Source organism: Eschrichtius robustus, chromosome 11, assembly GCF_028021215.1.
Source record: "Eschrichtius robustus isolate mEscRob2 chromosome 11, mEscRob2.pri, whole genome shotgun sequence".
Taxonomy (NCBI): domain Eukaryota; kingdom Metazoa; phylum Chordata; class Mammalia; order Artiodactyla; family Eschrichtiidae; genus Eschrichtius; species Eschrichtius robustus.
Window position 1 is genome coordinate 11,837,314 of NC_090834.1, and position 16,776 is coordinate 11,854,089.

A 16,776-nucleotide genomic window follows, 5' to 3' on the forward strand; every position below is an offset into this window, starting at 1 on the left:
TGCAACAGCCTGAGGCGCGCCGTGTGTTCTCCTGGGGAAGTTGTCCCTGGATCTTGGGACCCTGGCAGTGGCATGCTTCACAGGCTCCTGGGGGGGCGTGTGCGTCTGTGTGTGTGTGTGTAGTGACCTGTACTTGCACACAGCATTCTTTGTGGCAGCAGCAGCAGCATTAGTGGTTCATGCCTGTCTCTGGGGTCTGAGCTGATAGCCATGGCTCACACCCCTCTCTGGAGCTTGCTTAGGCAGTGCTCTGCCTTCTGTGGGCACACAGTGCAGGAACCCCCTCTCCTCACGCACCCCGGAACAATGGTCTCTTGCCTCTTCAGCAGGTCCAGACTTTTTCCCAGACTCCCTCCCGGGTAGCTGTGGTACACTAGCCCCCTTCAGGCTGTCTTCACACAGCCAACCCCAGTCCTTTCCCTGGGATCTGACCTCCAAAGCCTGAGCCTCAGCTCCCAGCCCCCACCTGCCCCGGTGGGTGAGCAGACAAGCCTCTTGGGCTGGTGAGTGCTGGTCAGCACTGATCCTCTGTGTGGGCATCTCTCTGCTTTGCCCTCTGCACCCCTGTTGCTGCGCTCTCCTCTGTGGCTCTGAAGCTTCCCCCCCTCGCCTCCCCCCATCTCTGCCAGTGAAGGGGCTTCCTAGTGTGTGGAAAATTTTCCTCCTTCACAGTTCCCTCCCAGAGGTGCAGGTCCCATCCCTATTCTTTTGTCTGTTTTTTTTTCTTTTGCCCTACTCAGGTATGTGGGGATTTTCTTGCCTTCTGGGAAGTCTGAGGTCTTCTGCCAGCATTCAGCAGGTGTTCTGTAGGAGTTGTTCCACATGTAGATGTAGTTTTGATGCATTTGTGGGGAGGAAGATGATCTCCATGTCTTACTCCTCCGCCATCTTGAAGGTCCCAAGTCTTTGGGTTTTTCAAATGTGCTCTGTACTGCCTCCATCCATTTCCCAATTCCTACCATAACAGTGGAAAATGTAATCTTGATTTTCTCTTTCTATAACTATAGGAGGTCTGAATGTCGAGGGGGATCGTCTTTCACTTGATATTCCCGTGGGAAGGAATTTAGGTCCTCACTTCCATAAGCGCTGTGAATTCCTCTAATGGAGAACAGGACGATGTGGTGGTACCAAAAAGATGGTCAGACTACTTAACATAATACTGCTTAATAAGATTAGCACTTAAAAAAGGAGGGAGGACAGAGACTAGTTTGATTACTACTAAGACCTCTGAGGAAGCTTCCCTCACCCCAATTATATCCTTTCTTTTCTATTAGCTACACAGTATTAAGAATCTAAGGAAACTTTAACACTCATAATCGACGTTATGGAATTAAGAGCACTAAGACATCCAGTGCATGGGTAACTTGAAATACTTTTGAGCTCATTCATCCCTTCAATACCTTTACTGGGACCCTCAAAAAGAGGGAAATAAATTATACAGTAATGGCAAAATGGCTAGCTGGTCAAGCAACTGGTTACCCTGTCCTCCCAGGGACATAGTTGGACACATTTCCCAGAATCTATTCCAGTTAGATAGGCCATACAACTAAGTTTTGTCCAAAGGAACATGGGCGAGGGATATGTACAACTATCCTGGCCTGACCCATACAAATTTTCCACATGCACCTTCCCCTCTTCCCCTACAGGCTCCTTCAACAGAGAAGATGCTGTAAACTGCGAGAACGGCAGAGCTCTCAGGTGGAAGGAGCTTGGGTCTCAGATGACTGTGGAAAACTGTCGACTGACCTGAAACATCCACACTGGACTTTACATGAGAGAGAAATAACCTCGGAAAAGTTACACAACTGGGTCCCATTGCCCTTATGTCAAGGACTTTCAACAATGCCTGATCAAGAGTAAAAGCTCAATAAATATTAGCTTTCATTTTTATGGGAAACAAAGTTTACTTCTTCTTAATTTCCTTCTTTCTCTTGGGCAGAGTGGAGCACAGGGACCACGGGGGATTAGTGAAAAGCACTTAGCTGCACTGAACCAGTTACAAAATACTAACTGGTATACTGGTATGTTTAAGTAAAGCACTTAAACACTGTAACAGGAACTCAAACAGAAACAACATTTTCTTCTGGATTCCAAGCATTAACTTTTATGACTGGTCTCTTGCTAAAACACTCAAATCTAATAAAAGATGTGAAATATAAAAAGACAGTGATACTCCCTTCTCTCTTTCTCCCCTTGATATCAAACATTTGGAGATATTCTAAAAGTTTTGACAACCCACATCATTTCTGTGGTTTCAGATTGACATAAAATTTGTAAAGAATACTTTGTGCTATTACATTATTTAACTGATACACTTTAATAATAGTCATAATCAACTTTTATTGATTTTACATAAACAGCTTAGAGAATGCTTTTGGAAACCATGTTTTCCCAACATATTTATGTTACAACACATGACATTTCTTTATGAAAGTATTTGTTAAATCTTTTTGCAGAGGGAGTGGGGAAAAATGAAGAAAGAGGAGGGGAAATAAGATTTCAAAACTAATCTTCAGTGATAGGCCTAAATATTTGGCAATTATTTCCTTTTATAGAAAATCACAGGATTGTAACTTTGAAACATACCAAAAGTGCAGTGCATCAATTTAATTAAAAAACCAGTGGTGTCTAATATATTATTTGGGCATCAAATTTCCCTTTCTAAATATAATCAGGGTCATATAATTTTACACTTATTAAATAATGGTTGAAAACAATAACCATCAAAATCTTTAAATAATCCCAGATCTGTATTAAATCATGGTAGTATGAATATTTTCTAAAATTCCAATTTATTTGTTCATCAGTAAAACGCAACAGTTGACAATGTCTCCAGAGAATAAGTTTTCTATGTGTAGGAAGACAATAATCTTATAACACCTGCTATTAATCAGGTCACTGAGCTACTAATACATTATATCACGATTTTTTTTCACACTGATTTTTCCACTTCCACAAAGTACAAGTAGATGTTACCATACCAATTCTGAGTACTTAATCATTCCTGAAACAAGGAACCATCTTCATATTAGTACTTCTTTGTTATGGTGTTTAGTCTTGATATCATTAAGCACAATGAATTTTACTTAATGAATATGGATGAATTAAGGCAAAAGGACATAACCTAGTCCCCTCAATAATTTATCCACTACCTTTTAAAAAACTGTTGTTGAGGCTATACAAATTACAGATCTACTGGCTGGAAAGACACAACTTCTCCCTTAGACCAACATTCAGTATTTTGAGCACGAGGTTAAAGTCATGGTGCTCAAGGCATGTTCCCTTGTTCTACCATTATGGTCGTTCCTCACCTGTACCCATAATACTGATTTTCACTTGCTATGCGTCCTGGCTGTAGATTATTTTCCTTGGTTAAAAATATTTAATAATTGGGCAATAATCTACTCAGCCTTTGTAAAGTCTCCATTGAATAATTTTTCATTGTTACAACCACTTACTGTATGGCTGTTGCGCTTTTCTTCTGTCATCTTCTTCACATAATTAAGTGGTCCGTTCCCTTCAAAGGAGGAGGGATTTTTGAATGAGCCTCCAATTCTATCCCACAATGTGAAATACTGTCCATAGTTATAGTCAAAGAGCATGTGGTGGTCTGTATGATGAGCTGAGCCATTAATAAATGGCCTGAAGATATGAGGAACACGAAAATCACCATCATGAATAGAAATTGTCCAGATATTGACCAGGACGTACAAACCTAAATAAACTACCTTGTGTAATGGGAAGATAAATGGGTATATGTGGTAAGGTAGACCCTGAAGGAAACCATCCAGAGGATGAAAAGCATGACTTGCAAATGGAGTTGGAATCTTCCAGATATGATGAGGTTTGTGTAAGTGCTACAGAAGAAAAGAAGACCACATTAATGCCACAGGCTTTACCCAGTGCAACAACTGACTTAGCTTTTCATGCTCATGGTGTGAGAAATGACCTAACTAAAAAAATCCCTTTGAATTTAGCCAATTACTTTATAAAAACCCCTCCCCTTCTTTACCCCAAGACAGTAAGATTTTAACACAGCCCCTCCAGACCCATAAAGAAGGATACAAACAAAATGTACCTTGTACCTGTCATGACTAAGGCTACTTAGGTATTTAATAAGTTAGAAGAAATTCTTGAAAACAGAGACAGGATTTATAATTATACATTGCTGAAATGTGTATTTTCTCTCTTCCCCTACAAATGACTCTACCTTATTACCTTATATACAAGTCTATGATGAAGGCCTCTGTGAATCCAGTAGATCAGCATGTCAGTGAAAAAGAGAAAGGACAGTACACTAGCAATTAACCGAAACCAGCCTACAAGAGACAACAGGATATGGCAGAATCAAGATTCAGCTCCAAGGATCAGAGTTTACTTTTGACATGTCCATCTAAGAAGACAAAATTTGATCCTAGACCTAAACCCTGTTAACTATCTGCTTTGGTTAATTCAGTTCATCATAACCTCCATCTCCCTTGACTCTCTGGGATCTGCTCATTTCCCTCTCATAAAAACTTGAAGCATCCCACCTACAATATTTCTTCATTAAACTATGAGGATATTTATGAAACAGAAAGAGTAAACCCCTATGGCATCTTTATCATTTAAATGCTGGAGAATAATGTTATTTATTTTTTCTTCATATTAATCTTCATAAAACATATCTTTACATATTACCTCCCCTGCTTAGAATTTTATTTTCCCTTGAAATACTGTAAGCCTAGCATTTACTCCATAACCCAACCCCTTCTGATCTTTCCAACCTCATATGCTCGTGTACTAACCAGGCTGGTTCACTCAATATCCTCCCAACATCTTCAAAGTCTTACCTCTGTACTTTTACTCAAACTATCTAGAATGCCCTCTCTCCTTTTATTTTTATTCATATTTTGATCCACTTTCCAACGCTGAGCCAATTCAGCACCCTGGTGTGTAATTTTTGTTCCCTCCTTTAAATAGCTAACCTCTTACTTAGAGAGCAGGGGTGCTGACACCAGCAAGCTTGGATTCCAGTCCCAGATCCACCACTTATTTGTTAAGTGAGCTTGGCAAGTTACTGAAATTCTCTGTACACTTAATTTACTCACCTATAAAAGGAGCATCGTAATAGTGCCTACCTCATAGAATTAATAGAATAAAACGGATTGGTAACACGTGAAAAGCTTAGAACTGAAGCTGGTACATATCAACAATAAATGTTAACTATGATTCTTACTTTCTAATACTAGATACTAGAAATGTATCTTGATGAAATAATTCCAGAATTTCACAAAATTTTAGTTTAGTCACTGTAGTACTGTTTATAATAGAAAACCAAGAACAATCTAAAGGTCTAAAAATTATGGATCATTTAAATAAACTATGGATAGCTATACAATGCAATAGTATAAACATATACTGTATAATGTCAATATTTATTGACATGAAAATATGGGCATAAACACTGCTAAGAGAAAAAAATCAGAGTTCAAACCAGTATGCATAGTAAGGGTTTCAATTTTGTAATGTAAATAACGAAGTATTACAGGCATAGAAAAGTGAAAGAATATACATCAAAAGAGTTACAGTTTCCAGGTAGCAGAATGATGGATTTATTTTTAAAAAATCGGTGTTTTCTGATTTTTTATAAATATCATGTACTACTTGAGCTTTTTTGTCAGATGTTTGAATTCAATAAAGATAATAGGAAACAAATTCAAGGCTCTAGCTCTGATCATGCCAATCTTCCCCTGGGCACAATTTCATCTACAACAAAGACTTTAAAGAAGCAGATTTGGTTCTTTAGAGAAACCCATCTGTTCCCGACATTTACACTATATACTCACCGTATGGAAACTCCTCTATGCTGTCATATAGTTTGCTGTAACCTCTCACCTCTAGCAGGAACACTGAGACCGTGGGGATGCTTATCCATGGCACTGACTGGACAGAATGCATAATCTCTCGATAGACTTGGTTCTGAAAATGAAGTTTCCAATACTTACAAACCATAAAATCTATGGTAAACAAAACTAGCATAAAATTGTTCTGGATTGGATTTTTAAAATCTCTTTTATATGAAGGAGCTTACCTCCAAATTGCTTCTACTGAAGTGTTACTATGTGGGCGTGGGTGGGTAAGAAAAACATTTCTTTTGTATGAAGCAAATGCAACAAATATTTTGAATTCTGAAACTTTTTTTCCTTCCCACAAAATCTCTATTCCAAAGTTCTATTTAGAGAATAATCATTTCTTTCATAATTAACTTTCACACCCAACCCTCTCTATTTTTTTTCAGTCCTTGTAGTGACTGACAAATACAAATAACTGAAATAGAAAAGTGATTGTACACAAGTCTGAATCTACTGAGTTTGGATTATCTGGTCAAAAAATATATACATAGTAAAAGCAAATTTCAGTTTGTGAAAGTCAAATATCAAAACAATTACACAAATGTATACATTTATTTACTCATCACTATCAGCAAAGAAATTCTTGTCTATGTATCTAGCAAGACCAGGCTTACAATTAAAAAAAAAAAAAAGTAGGGGCTTCCCTGGTGGCACAGTGGTTAAGAATCCGCCTGCCAATGCAGGGGACACGGGTTAGAGCCCTGGTCCGGGAAGATCCCACACGCCGCAGAGCAACTAAGCCCGTGCGCCACAACTACTGAGCCTGAGCTCTAGAGCCCGCAAGCCACAACTACTGAGCCCGTGTGCCACAACTACTGAAGCCCACGTGCCTAGAGCCCGTGCTCTGCAACAAGAGAAGCCACCACAATGCGAAGCCAGCGCACCACAACTAACAGCAGCCCCCGCTCGCCGCAACTAGAGAAAGCCCGCGCGCAGCAACGAAGACCCAATGCAGCCAAAAATAAATAAATTAAAAAAAAAACCCTCAAAAAAAACTTAAAAAAAAAAAGTACAGCTTACTTATCCGTTTAAATTAAAGAAAAGAGAGAGGGGATTAGCCTTTCCAAAAATATATAACCCATCGGGGGCTGTTTTCAGAAACTCTAAAAAGATTAAAACCAGTTTAATCTGAAAATCTCACAAATACACAGTTATTTTTACTGTAATAATTAAAAAATAGGTAAGAAAATCACTTACCTTTAAAAATTGTGGGTGTTTCATTAATGAATGATCATAGACAAAATAATAACTCAGCGTTGCGAATAAGAAATAAAGGATATAAGCACCGAGATTCGTTATAATCAGGAGACTGACAGCTTGTCGGAAGATGCTGTCCTCTGGCCATGTGGCTGGATATATGTATGGTGTAAAAAAATAATAATCTGCAGCATTGAGTACAAGATCCATCTTAGCCCCTAAAGGATAAACATGTACAACAATTATTTACCCATGTTGACATTTCTCAAAGCAAAAAATTTTCAGAAAAACTATATATGAAGTTCCTGCTTTCATAAGTATATGTAGTACAAGTCTGCTGCTACCAGAATTCACTAAATGCCATCTCTAGAGCCAGAAGGATCTTCAATGTCATCTCTAGTTCAGTCTCTTGATATAATACATAGCGACACTGAAGTTCAGTTAGAGAAACTGAGGCCCAGGAAGTATCTTCTCCAAGGACAAGCTGAAAGGTGGCATAAGTCCAGATCTAATTGCACCTTAGTGTCTCTTCCACCATGTCCTATTGCCATAGGACATGGCAAGAGTAAACATGGCAAATAGTAAAGATGTGGAACACAGGGCACTAGGTACTCAGGCAAATGGTTTACTCCTTCAGCCGCAAGTTTCAGCAGCATCTTTCTCCTAAAAGGACTCATATTTCAGAGATTTTTGCTTCAACGCTGAGACTTAAGATGAATTCCCTAAAACGTATCTATTCTGTGACTGTAACCAAAGAAGTCAGGGGCTATCTATTCTCGTGACTAACCCTAACTCTCAATGACAGAACAAAGGGAGATGTATTCTTGGCAGTGACAACTAGAATACATTTATTCCTCACCTCCCCCTCCTCCCCACCCCAGTCAGGGGCTGGCAAACTGTGGCCCACGGGCCGAACCCAGGGCCTGTTTCTGTAAAGAAGCTTTGTTGGAACACAGCTATGTCCAGATGTGTCTATGTTGTCTATGGCTGCTTCTCTGTACTACAAAGTCAAGGCTGAGTCACAGCAATAGACAGCATGGCTCACAAAGCCTAAAACGTTTATTATCTAGCCCTTTAAAAGGAAAGTTTGCCAACTCCTGTTCCAGATGCCTAAACTCTGAAAAACTTTATTCATGATCCTGAATCTAGTTCAACAACTTCATGGTCAGCTTCTGTGAGCTGACCACTGACTCTATCATTTATGATCTACTTCCTCCTTCTTCACTGCACTGTTTGTAGTGGGAAATGTGTCCTGTATTCCAAACACCTCTCATCTATAATTAAAACTTTTGAACAACAACAATAACAAAAAACCAGTCTGAAAATTGCCACTGGGTTTTTAGTCTCTTAAAATCAAATTCGAGAAGCTCTTTATTAATTAGGGTGTTTAGCCCCTTGTTTGTGATATGAGTTGCAAGCATTTTTTCTCACATTGACATGGAAAGAAATTTTTAATCAACTAATGCAGATATTGACATACATCCTTCATCGTATATTGCTAATTCACTCAAACAACAATTAAGTATCAAGCACCGCACTAGGTGATGAGCATACAAAGATTAAAAAGATATAGTCTAAATCCACCTTCAAGGTAAGGCAACTACAGAAATCAATAGTTACATCAATATGACAAGTGCTATAATAAAGGTATATATATGCAAATTGTGTAAAATCAGAAAAGACAACACAACTACCTCAGCTTACAACAGAAGGCTGTATAGTGAAGAATTTTGATTTGGGCTTTGAAGGACATTACCAGAAAAAAAATAAGGTTAGGAATAGCTATTTCAAGTAGAAATAACAACTGCAAAGGCACGGAAAGGTCATGGTCCATTCATGGTTCAGGGGATGTGGCCCATTTGGAATATATCGTACTGATGGGAAGCAGGGAGTCTAGGTTGCTCCTGAGGTAGACTAACCTAGAGAAGATGACCGCCTGACCTCAGGCAGTAGCTGTGAGAATGGACACATTCATCAGAGACTTAGCAAGTAAGATAACCCATGGGACTTGATAACTGATTAGATACTGGAGTGTGTGAAAGAAGAAAAAATCTAGTGGGAATTTGGTACTAGCAGATGCAAACTATTATATATAGAATGGATAAACAACAAGCTCCTACTGTATAGCACAGGGAACTATATTCAATATCCTGTAATAAACCATAATGGAAAAGAATATGAAAAAGAATATACATATGTATAACTAAATCACTTTGCTGTACACCAGAAACTAACAAAACATTGTAAATCAACTATACTTCAATTAAAAAAAAAAAAGAAAGAAATCTATGTTGATTGTGAGATTTTACCTTGCCTGAATGGATGGTGATGCTATGATAATCAAAACAGGGAATACTGTGGCGCTAGCAGACTTGGGTGCAACAGGGACTTTGGGGGTGCGAGGAATGATGGGTTCAGTTTGGGTCTTTTTAAAAAAAATTTAATTAATTAATTTATTTATTTTGGCTGAGTTGGGTCTTTGTTGCTGCGTGCGGGCTTTCTTTAGTTGCGGCGACAAGGGGCTACTCTTCATTGCGGTGCACGGGCTTCTCATTGCGGTGGCTTCTCCTGTTGTGGAGCAGGGGCTATAGGTGCGTGGGCTTCAACAGCTGTGGCACGTGGGCTCAGTAGTTGTGGTGCACGGGCTTAGTTGCTCCGCGGCCTGTGGGATCTTCCCTGACCAGAGCTCAAACCCATGTCCCATGCATTGGCAGGCGGATTCTTAACCACTGTGCCACCAGGTAAGTCCCTAGTTTGGGTCTTAAGTCTAATTGCTGTGGCTCATCTGGGCTCCTAGGCAAAAGCAGTAGACTACATGCAAATATGAATCTGAAGTTCAAAAGGGAGCCTAGTAGTATCGCAACAGTTGAAGCCATAAAGGATGGAGCAGCAGGTCAAGTACGTAAAGTAATACCAGAAACATAAACAATGAAGAAGAACCCAACAATTCAAAAGAATATTGTTATACCACTAAAGGTTGGTAAGAGTTGGTGAACTAGTCTTGCATGTTACCTATAGTGCCAACAGCCATAATTCCATATAGTATTTGGGACAGCACCGTGTAGCCAAAAGTAACTCAAACATTAACCATGAATCTTCTTTATTCAACCTTTAATATCCGGTGTAAGTGAAAACTTTAATAAGATCTCAGTCCTTAATCATAAAAAAACTCTTTAATTTCGCTTTTGACTGAAGACCATGCGAGTTGTATTGATTTGCATATGCCCTGTACATAACTGCTGTGACAGTAAACCAGAACCTAGAAGGGAGGAGGGAATGAACCTCTGTCCATCTGGAGGCAGTTGAAATACTGTGAGATGAAACCTGTTTTTAAGTGTTTTCAGATTTTGGTTTCAATTAATTCTATTTGTGGGATGTAGTAATTAGGTATTCACAAATATATTGCTGTAATTTCTGACATCTAACATAAAAAAAGTTTGCAATCACTAACAATTATGATCGCAAAACTGCAATTCAATTTTGAAGTTTATATTCAAACCCACATCTGTGAAATGGAGAAAGCATATCTACTTTATAGAATTGTTTTAAGATTTAGAGACGAAGTACATAGTGGTGTGGTACTATCTGACACGGGGAAGCTCATCGACAAATAGGAGCTATTACTACTACTGTTACAGGAACCAAAGCTGGGCCAAAATCACTTTAACCTATAGTAGAAAAAGATGTCATTTGATGTTTTAAAGGAATAAGTTCATTTCTAATATCAATATTTACTGTATATGAGGTACTGTAAATATTAACTCATTTAACCCTCTCAAGATATACCCTAAAAGTCAGGTACTAGTATTATTCTTGTCTTATAAGAAAGCTGGACACAGAAAATTCCCAGAGTCATCAAGTAAACAAATGCTGGAGAAGGGATTCAGTCACTCCCTGGCTGGTTGCAAAATCCACAGACTTGAACCAAGTTCTACTGCTTCTTCATTAGTATCTCTTCAGCTCCTTAAATTTTTAAATTCTCAATGACTCTACAAGCTCACATACTTTTGCACAGAATTTTTTTTTAATTTTTAATTTTTTGGCTGCGTTGGGTCTTCGTTGCTGCGCGTGGGCTTTCTCTGGTTGTGGCGAGCGGGGGCTACTCTTTGTTGCAGTGCTCGGGCTATGCATTGTGGTGGCTTCTCTTGTTGTGGTTGTGGTGCACGGGCTCTAGGTGCACGGGCTTCAGTAGTTGCAGCATGTGGGCTCAGTAGTTGCGGCACACAGGCCCTAGAGCGTGCAGGCTTCAGTAGTTGAGGCACGTGGGCTCAGTAGTTGTGGCTCGTGGGCTCTAGAGCACAGGCTCAGTAGTTGTGGCACATGGGCTTAGTTGCTCCACGGCATGTGGGATCTTCTGGGACCAGGGCTCGAACCTGTGTCCCCTGCATTGGCAGGCGGATTCTCAACCACTGCGCCACCAGGGAAGCCCATTTTGCATATAATTTTAAGGGGTTTATATCCACTAAAGTCAGGGGCTCTACAGACCCTAAGTTAAGTATCCCTAACAAATAGAAACTTACATTATTTTACTTTGGCTGAAACAAAGAAACCTTTTCTTAAAACATAGTTATCAACAAAATACAATTAGGCTTAAAATGACTTGAGTCATTCTGCTTTACTTTAAAAGTATAGATAACATACTGTTAGTATAATAGCTAACATTTATTGACAACCAGGTATTACTTAAAAGGCACTTTTTATGTATCACCTCGCTTGATTCTCACAACTCTATGAGGTAGATACTTCTATAACCCCCATTTTAAAGATAGGGAAAATGAAGGCAGGAATATTTAAATAAGTTGTTAACTAATGTAACAGTAACAAATAACAAGTAACAGCTGGGATGTATATTCCAGAGCCTGTTCTCCTAGCTACTACATTGTAATATCTAGGTATAGGCATGCAGATGCGGAATTCTGATTATCCCATGTTCATTATATTACATAATGAATGGGAAAGCACTCTGTAAATGAGCAAGGGTCATGTATTTATTTTTAGGTGCCTATCATTAGAAACTTAAAAAGAAAAAAATCAATGGTGATATAAAGACAGGTAACCTACAGGTAGTTATAAAGTTCTATCACCTACAGGTGATATAAAGACAGGTGGTTTGGCTACCACAAACTTTCCAGTTTGGAAACTATCTCCTATACCACCTCCAAATTTGCTCTGCTGTTACACAGGGATGCTAGCAGACATGATTCTTCCTATTAGGATGCTAAACTAATAGATTATTTCCCTTCCCTTCTTGTCTTCTCAAACCGTGGCTTGTCCCTCCATCCTAATTACACTGCTGTAACTGGGGCTTGCTTCAACCTAATTCCTTTGCTGCTTGAAAGAAAAAAAAAAATCCCCCCAAGAACAGAGGGAAATCCGTCGCAAAATGCTTTATTAGTGTTCCGTGGACAAACTTGCCTTGGATAAGAGATCCCCAAGAGCCAACATCAAACATTTCATTTTTTTCAGGCCCATGCACATGTCTGTTTCTTTCACCTCTCCCTGTGCCCTGACATACCCCGCCTCTGTCCGGGCAGAGGCCCCTAATCTGGAGGTCTCTGGCGGCAACCAGCCTCCCGCCAGTCCCGGCCAGCGCGCGTGCCCTGCCCCCCGCACGCTCCCCATCACAGCCGCCGCCTAGCCAATTGTTTTCAGGACACCCGGCTACCTGGCCGTCTCTGCTAACGGTCAGCGCAGGAGTCCTCAGGTCAAGTGTCGCAGACAGAACCCCAGAGTCTGCCTAGTGCCTTACATCTAGGAGGCAGTCAACGAACGCCTGCGGGAAGCTGAAGAAGGGGGCAGACGCACTCTCAACTTCCCCACCTGCGTCTTGCCTTAGTCTCTCCACCCCCTTTTCCTCCTCTTCTGTCGCTTCCAGCTCAGGTGTATTCCCTCCTTTCCCCGCCCCCCTGTCATCCCTACCTAGAGAGGGTCCGCCGCCGGCTGCTGACTCGATTCCTGCGGGGCCCCGGCTGCTCCAGCTACTGGACCGCGTCTGTCAGCAAGCAGGCAAGGTCTGGAAGGGCGTAGCCTGACCCCACGCTCGGGGCGACCGGCGCCGCCAACCAATCAGAGGCCGGCGGCATAAGCCGATATGACGGCAGATCGCGTGACTTGGCCGCGAGGGGCTCTCGGCGGTCACGTGGGCGCCGCGCGCTCCAACACGCCCCCTTCGTTCCCAGGGACTGAAGCGAGGAGAGGACCTGATTTAGGTACTAAGGTGGTGCAGGGTGGAGTTTCAGGTTGTATTTGTTTCTTTGCTTTTTCACTGGCGCTTGTGTGTGTAGCTCAAAGTCTTGTACGGAGCAGGTTTACGTTATTTATGCAAACAATCCTTGCTCTGCCTTGAGGGAACTAGATGATACTTCTTTTGAAATGCATGTTAGAAGCATTTTCTACTTAAGAGAAGGAGGCGCCAATACTTGTTAGACAACTTGGTAATACGTATTTCTCAACCCCAGCCTGCTCTTTTCTATAACACTGAATGGCTAGAATTTGGCTGAACCAGTTTAGGTAGGTGTTGAAATGCCAGAAACCTTTTCGCAGTACAGATAAAGCAGATCTATGCAGACTAAACGGGAGTATCTGTAGATTCCTAGAGGTTTGCTTTTGCGCGCGTGTGTGGTTTTTATTTTTGTCGTTGTTAGCTTTTCTAAATATGAATTGCAGTGGTCACACTTGTAAATAAACCTTTCTGGAAGCCTCAGAGGAGTGGTTCTCAAAGTCCAACCAGCAGTGTCCAACAAATTTAGAGTTTCCTGGAAACACAAGTTCTTGGGAGCCGCCTCAGACCTGCTAGATTAGAAGCTCTGGGAGGACCCCAGGAAGCTGGGTTTAACAAACCCTGGATTGATTCCCATGTTTGATAAAGTTTGGGAACCACTGTTCTAGTGAATTTGACCATCAGAAGAAAATCCGAAGAAAGTCCTTTGATTTTGTTCCCTCTAGAGTGATAGATAGAAGAAAATACCGGAAAGTGAGAGATGACTAACTTTAGAGAAGAATATTTGTTTCCTTATAGGATCATCAGAAGTGCTGCAGTGTAAGAGGAGAAATTATTAGACTCTAATCATGAAAACCTTTTATATGAGTATTGTTTTAAATATCTGTGGCTTGCCTCCTACTTTCTTTTTTTAAATTAACATATATTAGTTTCAGATGTACAATATAATGGCTTGATATTTGTATATATTGTAAAATTACCTCCTACTTTCTAATTCACATTTCTTCACTTTTGTTTCCTTTGTTATTGTTCTTATTGCATCCTTTAATTTTTGAGATTAAGATTTTTACGTTCATTTCTGGGGAAAATTAAAATGTGGTTTAAAGGTGTTTACCTAGTACAAAGTTTCCAGATTTGTGATTGATGTAGGGTAAAGCTCGCCTGCGTGGTTGGTTAGTCTACAAGTATATTTATCCCCTTTACTTGAATTAACTTCAGATTAAAAAAAATAACAGACTTCTCTTGAAAGATTGGGAAATTATGTTACAAAAATTGATAGATTTATGAAAGGTTGGGAAATTAAATTACATAAATTGATAAAATTTGAGTCTGCCAAGAAAAATAATTGTTGTTTCTATGAAAACTAAGAAGAATTCTTCAGAAAGACCAGATAAGGATGAATGCTCATAAAATACACATTGAATTGGGTGTGGGTCAGGTGGTTATAAAAGTCTAGAGAAATTTTAAAGATATGTGCATTTTGTTGTATATTTATTTCCTTCTCAATTTTAGAAATGTCTTCATCACATTATCCAGGCATGTTTAAATTTTACATTAAGTATTTATCTCCCCCTCCTCAGTAAAATACTTGTTGGTTTTCTGATCGTACTACTGCTATTTCCTTTACTAATAGTTAAGGTAAACATTCCAGAGTGGTTTTTTGATGAAGTATTTAAAAATTATCTCCCATGTAAGGGATTGAGAGGTATAAATTATTATGTATAAAATAAGCTACAAGGATATATTGTACAATGCAGGGAATATAGCCAATATTTATAATAACGATAAATGAAGTATTACCTTTAAAAATCACGAATCACAATATTGTACACCTATAACATATAATATTGTACATCAACTGTACTTCAATTAAAAAAATAAATAAATACATTATATGCATAGAATCACATTAATTATAAGTAACCCAGAACTGTTGATGAGAAATTAATACTAAAATTAACTAAATTTAGACCTTAAAAAAATTATCTCCCATAATAGGAATTCTAGTGCCTCATAATTTTTAACATCAGATACACAGAACATATATCTTCTGTGTATCTGAAATATCTCATCATATTAGGAAGACATTTCTTGTACGTTTTTTTCCCCTCTGACTTCTGTTGTCCACAGTGGAGAGCATGCCTCAATTTCGTTTTTTTACTGAAATGGTTTTGCCTAATTAGAAACAAACTAGAGAGTTACTTATTGAGTCAATCTTTTTCTCAGGTGTTGTCTTCTCAGATTTTTATTGTCAAAAGCATTTCTTGCATGCCTGCTAAGAAAAGACCTTTGTACTCAATGCTCTGTGAAGTACTACTGCAGAGCATATTGAAAGCTCTGGAATGCTTAGGATAATATGTACCATGGCTTCTCATATTTCTGCACTGTGGTATCCCTTATGCCCAAGAAGGAGGTGTAAAGGAAGAAGAACAGCGGCAGCAACAACAATTACAGTAATATTAGCAGCGGTAAGCATATGTATAGAATTGTTTAGTACAAAAACACGGATAGAATGATTGGTAAAGAAGTAAAGTCAGTGACGTTAAGTTTACTTTTGGTTGTGCAAGCTTAGTTTTGATAAGATTTAATCATCCTAATCTAAGAGGAAAAGGAACCATTATTCCCCTGAGAGCCTCCCAATGATGATATTTTTTTCCTAGACCTTCTAGTGTTGTGATGTCAAATATGGTAGAGGCTAGCTATGTGTGCTTAAATTTAAATAAGTTAAAAAATAACAAATTCAGTTCCTCAGTTGCACTAGGCAGATTTCGAGGGCTCACTGGCCACTTGTGGCTCTTGGCTATCATACTGGATCCTGTAGGGATCGAACATTTCCATCATCATTGAAAATTCTGTTGGGCAGCACTGTTTATCTTCCATGTCTCTACTTTACCTTTCTTTTGTGTGTGTGTGTGTGATAGTTATAATGACTACTTTAATATTCTTGTTTGCTAATTCTAACCCTTGTGTCAATTCTTTTTTTTTTAATTGTGATGCAGTTGATTTATAATATTATAGTGGTTTACATCAGCACTGCTGGTGTAGTGGTAACATGCAAGAGCCCCAATATTATTATATTAGCTTCAGGTATACAACATGACGATTCAAAATTTTTATAGATTATACCCCATTTAAAGTTATGAGAAATATTGGCTATATTACCTGTGCTGTACAATATATCCCTGTAGCTTCTTTATTTTGTACATAGTAGTTTGTACCTCTTAATTCCATACCGCTATCTTGCCCCTCTTTTTTCTCCCCATTGGTAACCTCTAGTTTGTTCCCTATAACAGTCTGTTTCTTTTTTGTGATATCCACTAGTTTGTTTTATTTTTTAGATTCCATATATAAGTGATAACATACAATATTTGTCTTTTTCTGACTTATTTCATTAAGCATAATACCCTTCAGGTCCATCCATGTTGTTGCAAATGGGAAAATTTCTTTTTTTTTATGGCTGAGTAG

General features: G+C 39.2%; 2 protein-coding genes across 2 annotated transcripts in view; one reads left to right on the forward strand and one right to left on the reverse strand.

The window, feature by feature from the left end:
* Positions 1-2,364: 2,364 nt before the first annotated feature.
* SC5D (sterol-C5-desaturase) lies at positions 2,365-13,100 on the reverse strand. Its single transcript, XM_068556189.1, has 5 exons — positions 13,011-13,100; positions 7,092-7,309; positions 5,829-5,961; positions 4,219-4,319; positions 2,365-3,857 (listed from the first exon to the last, which is right to left on the reverse strand). The coding sequence occupies exons 2-5, from the start codon at positions 7,299-7,301 to the stop codon at positions 3,402-3,404; spliced, it is 900 nt and encodes a 299-aa protein (XP_068412290.1). The 5' UTR covers positions 7,302-7,309; positions 13,011-13,100; the 3' UTR covers positions 2,365-3,401.
* An 82-nt stretch (positions 13,101-13,182) lies between these two features.
* The window catches only part of LOC137772126 (uncharacterized), a 54,907-nt gene continuing 51,313 nt past the window's right edge, over positions 13,183-16,776 (forward strand). The window contains exon 1 of the mRNA XM_068556038.1: positions 13,183-13,300. Coding sequence (XP_068412139.1) covers positions 13,183-13,300 — 118 coding nt within the window. The remainder of the gene's footprint in view (positions 13,301-16,776) is intronic.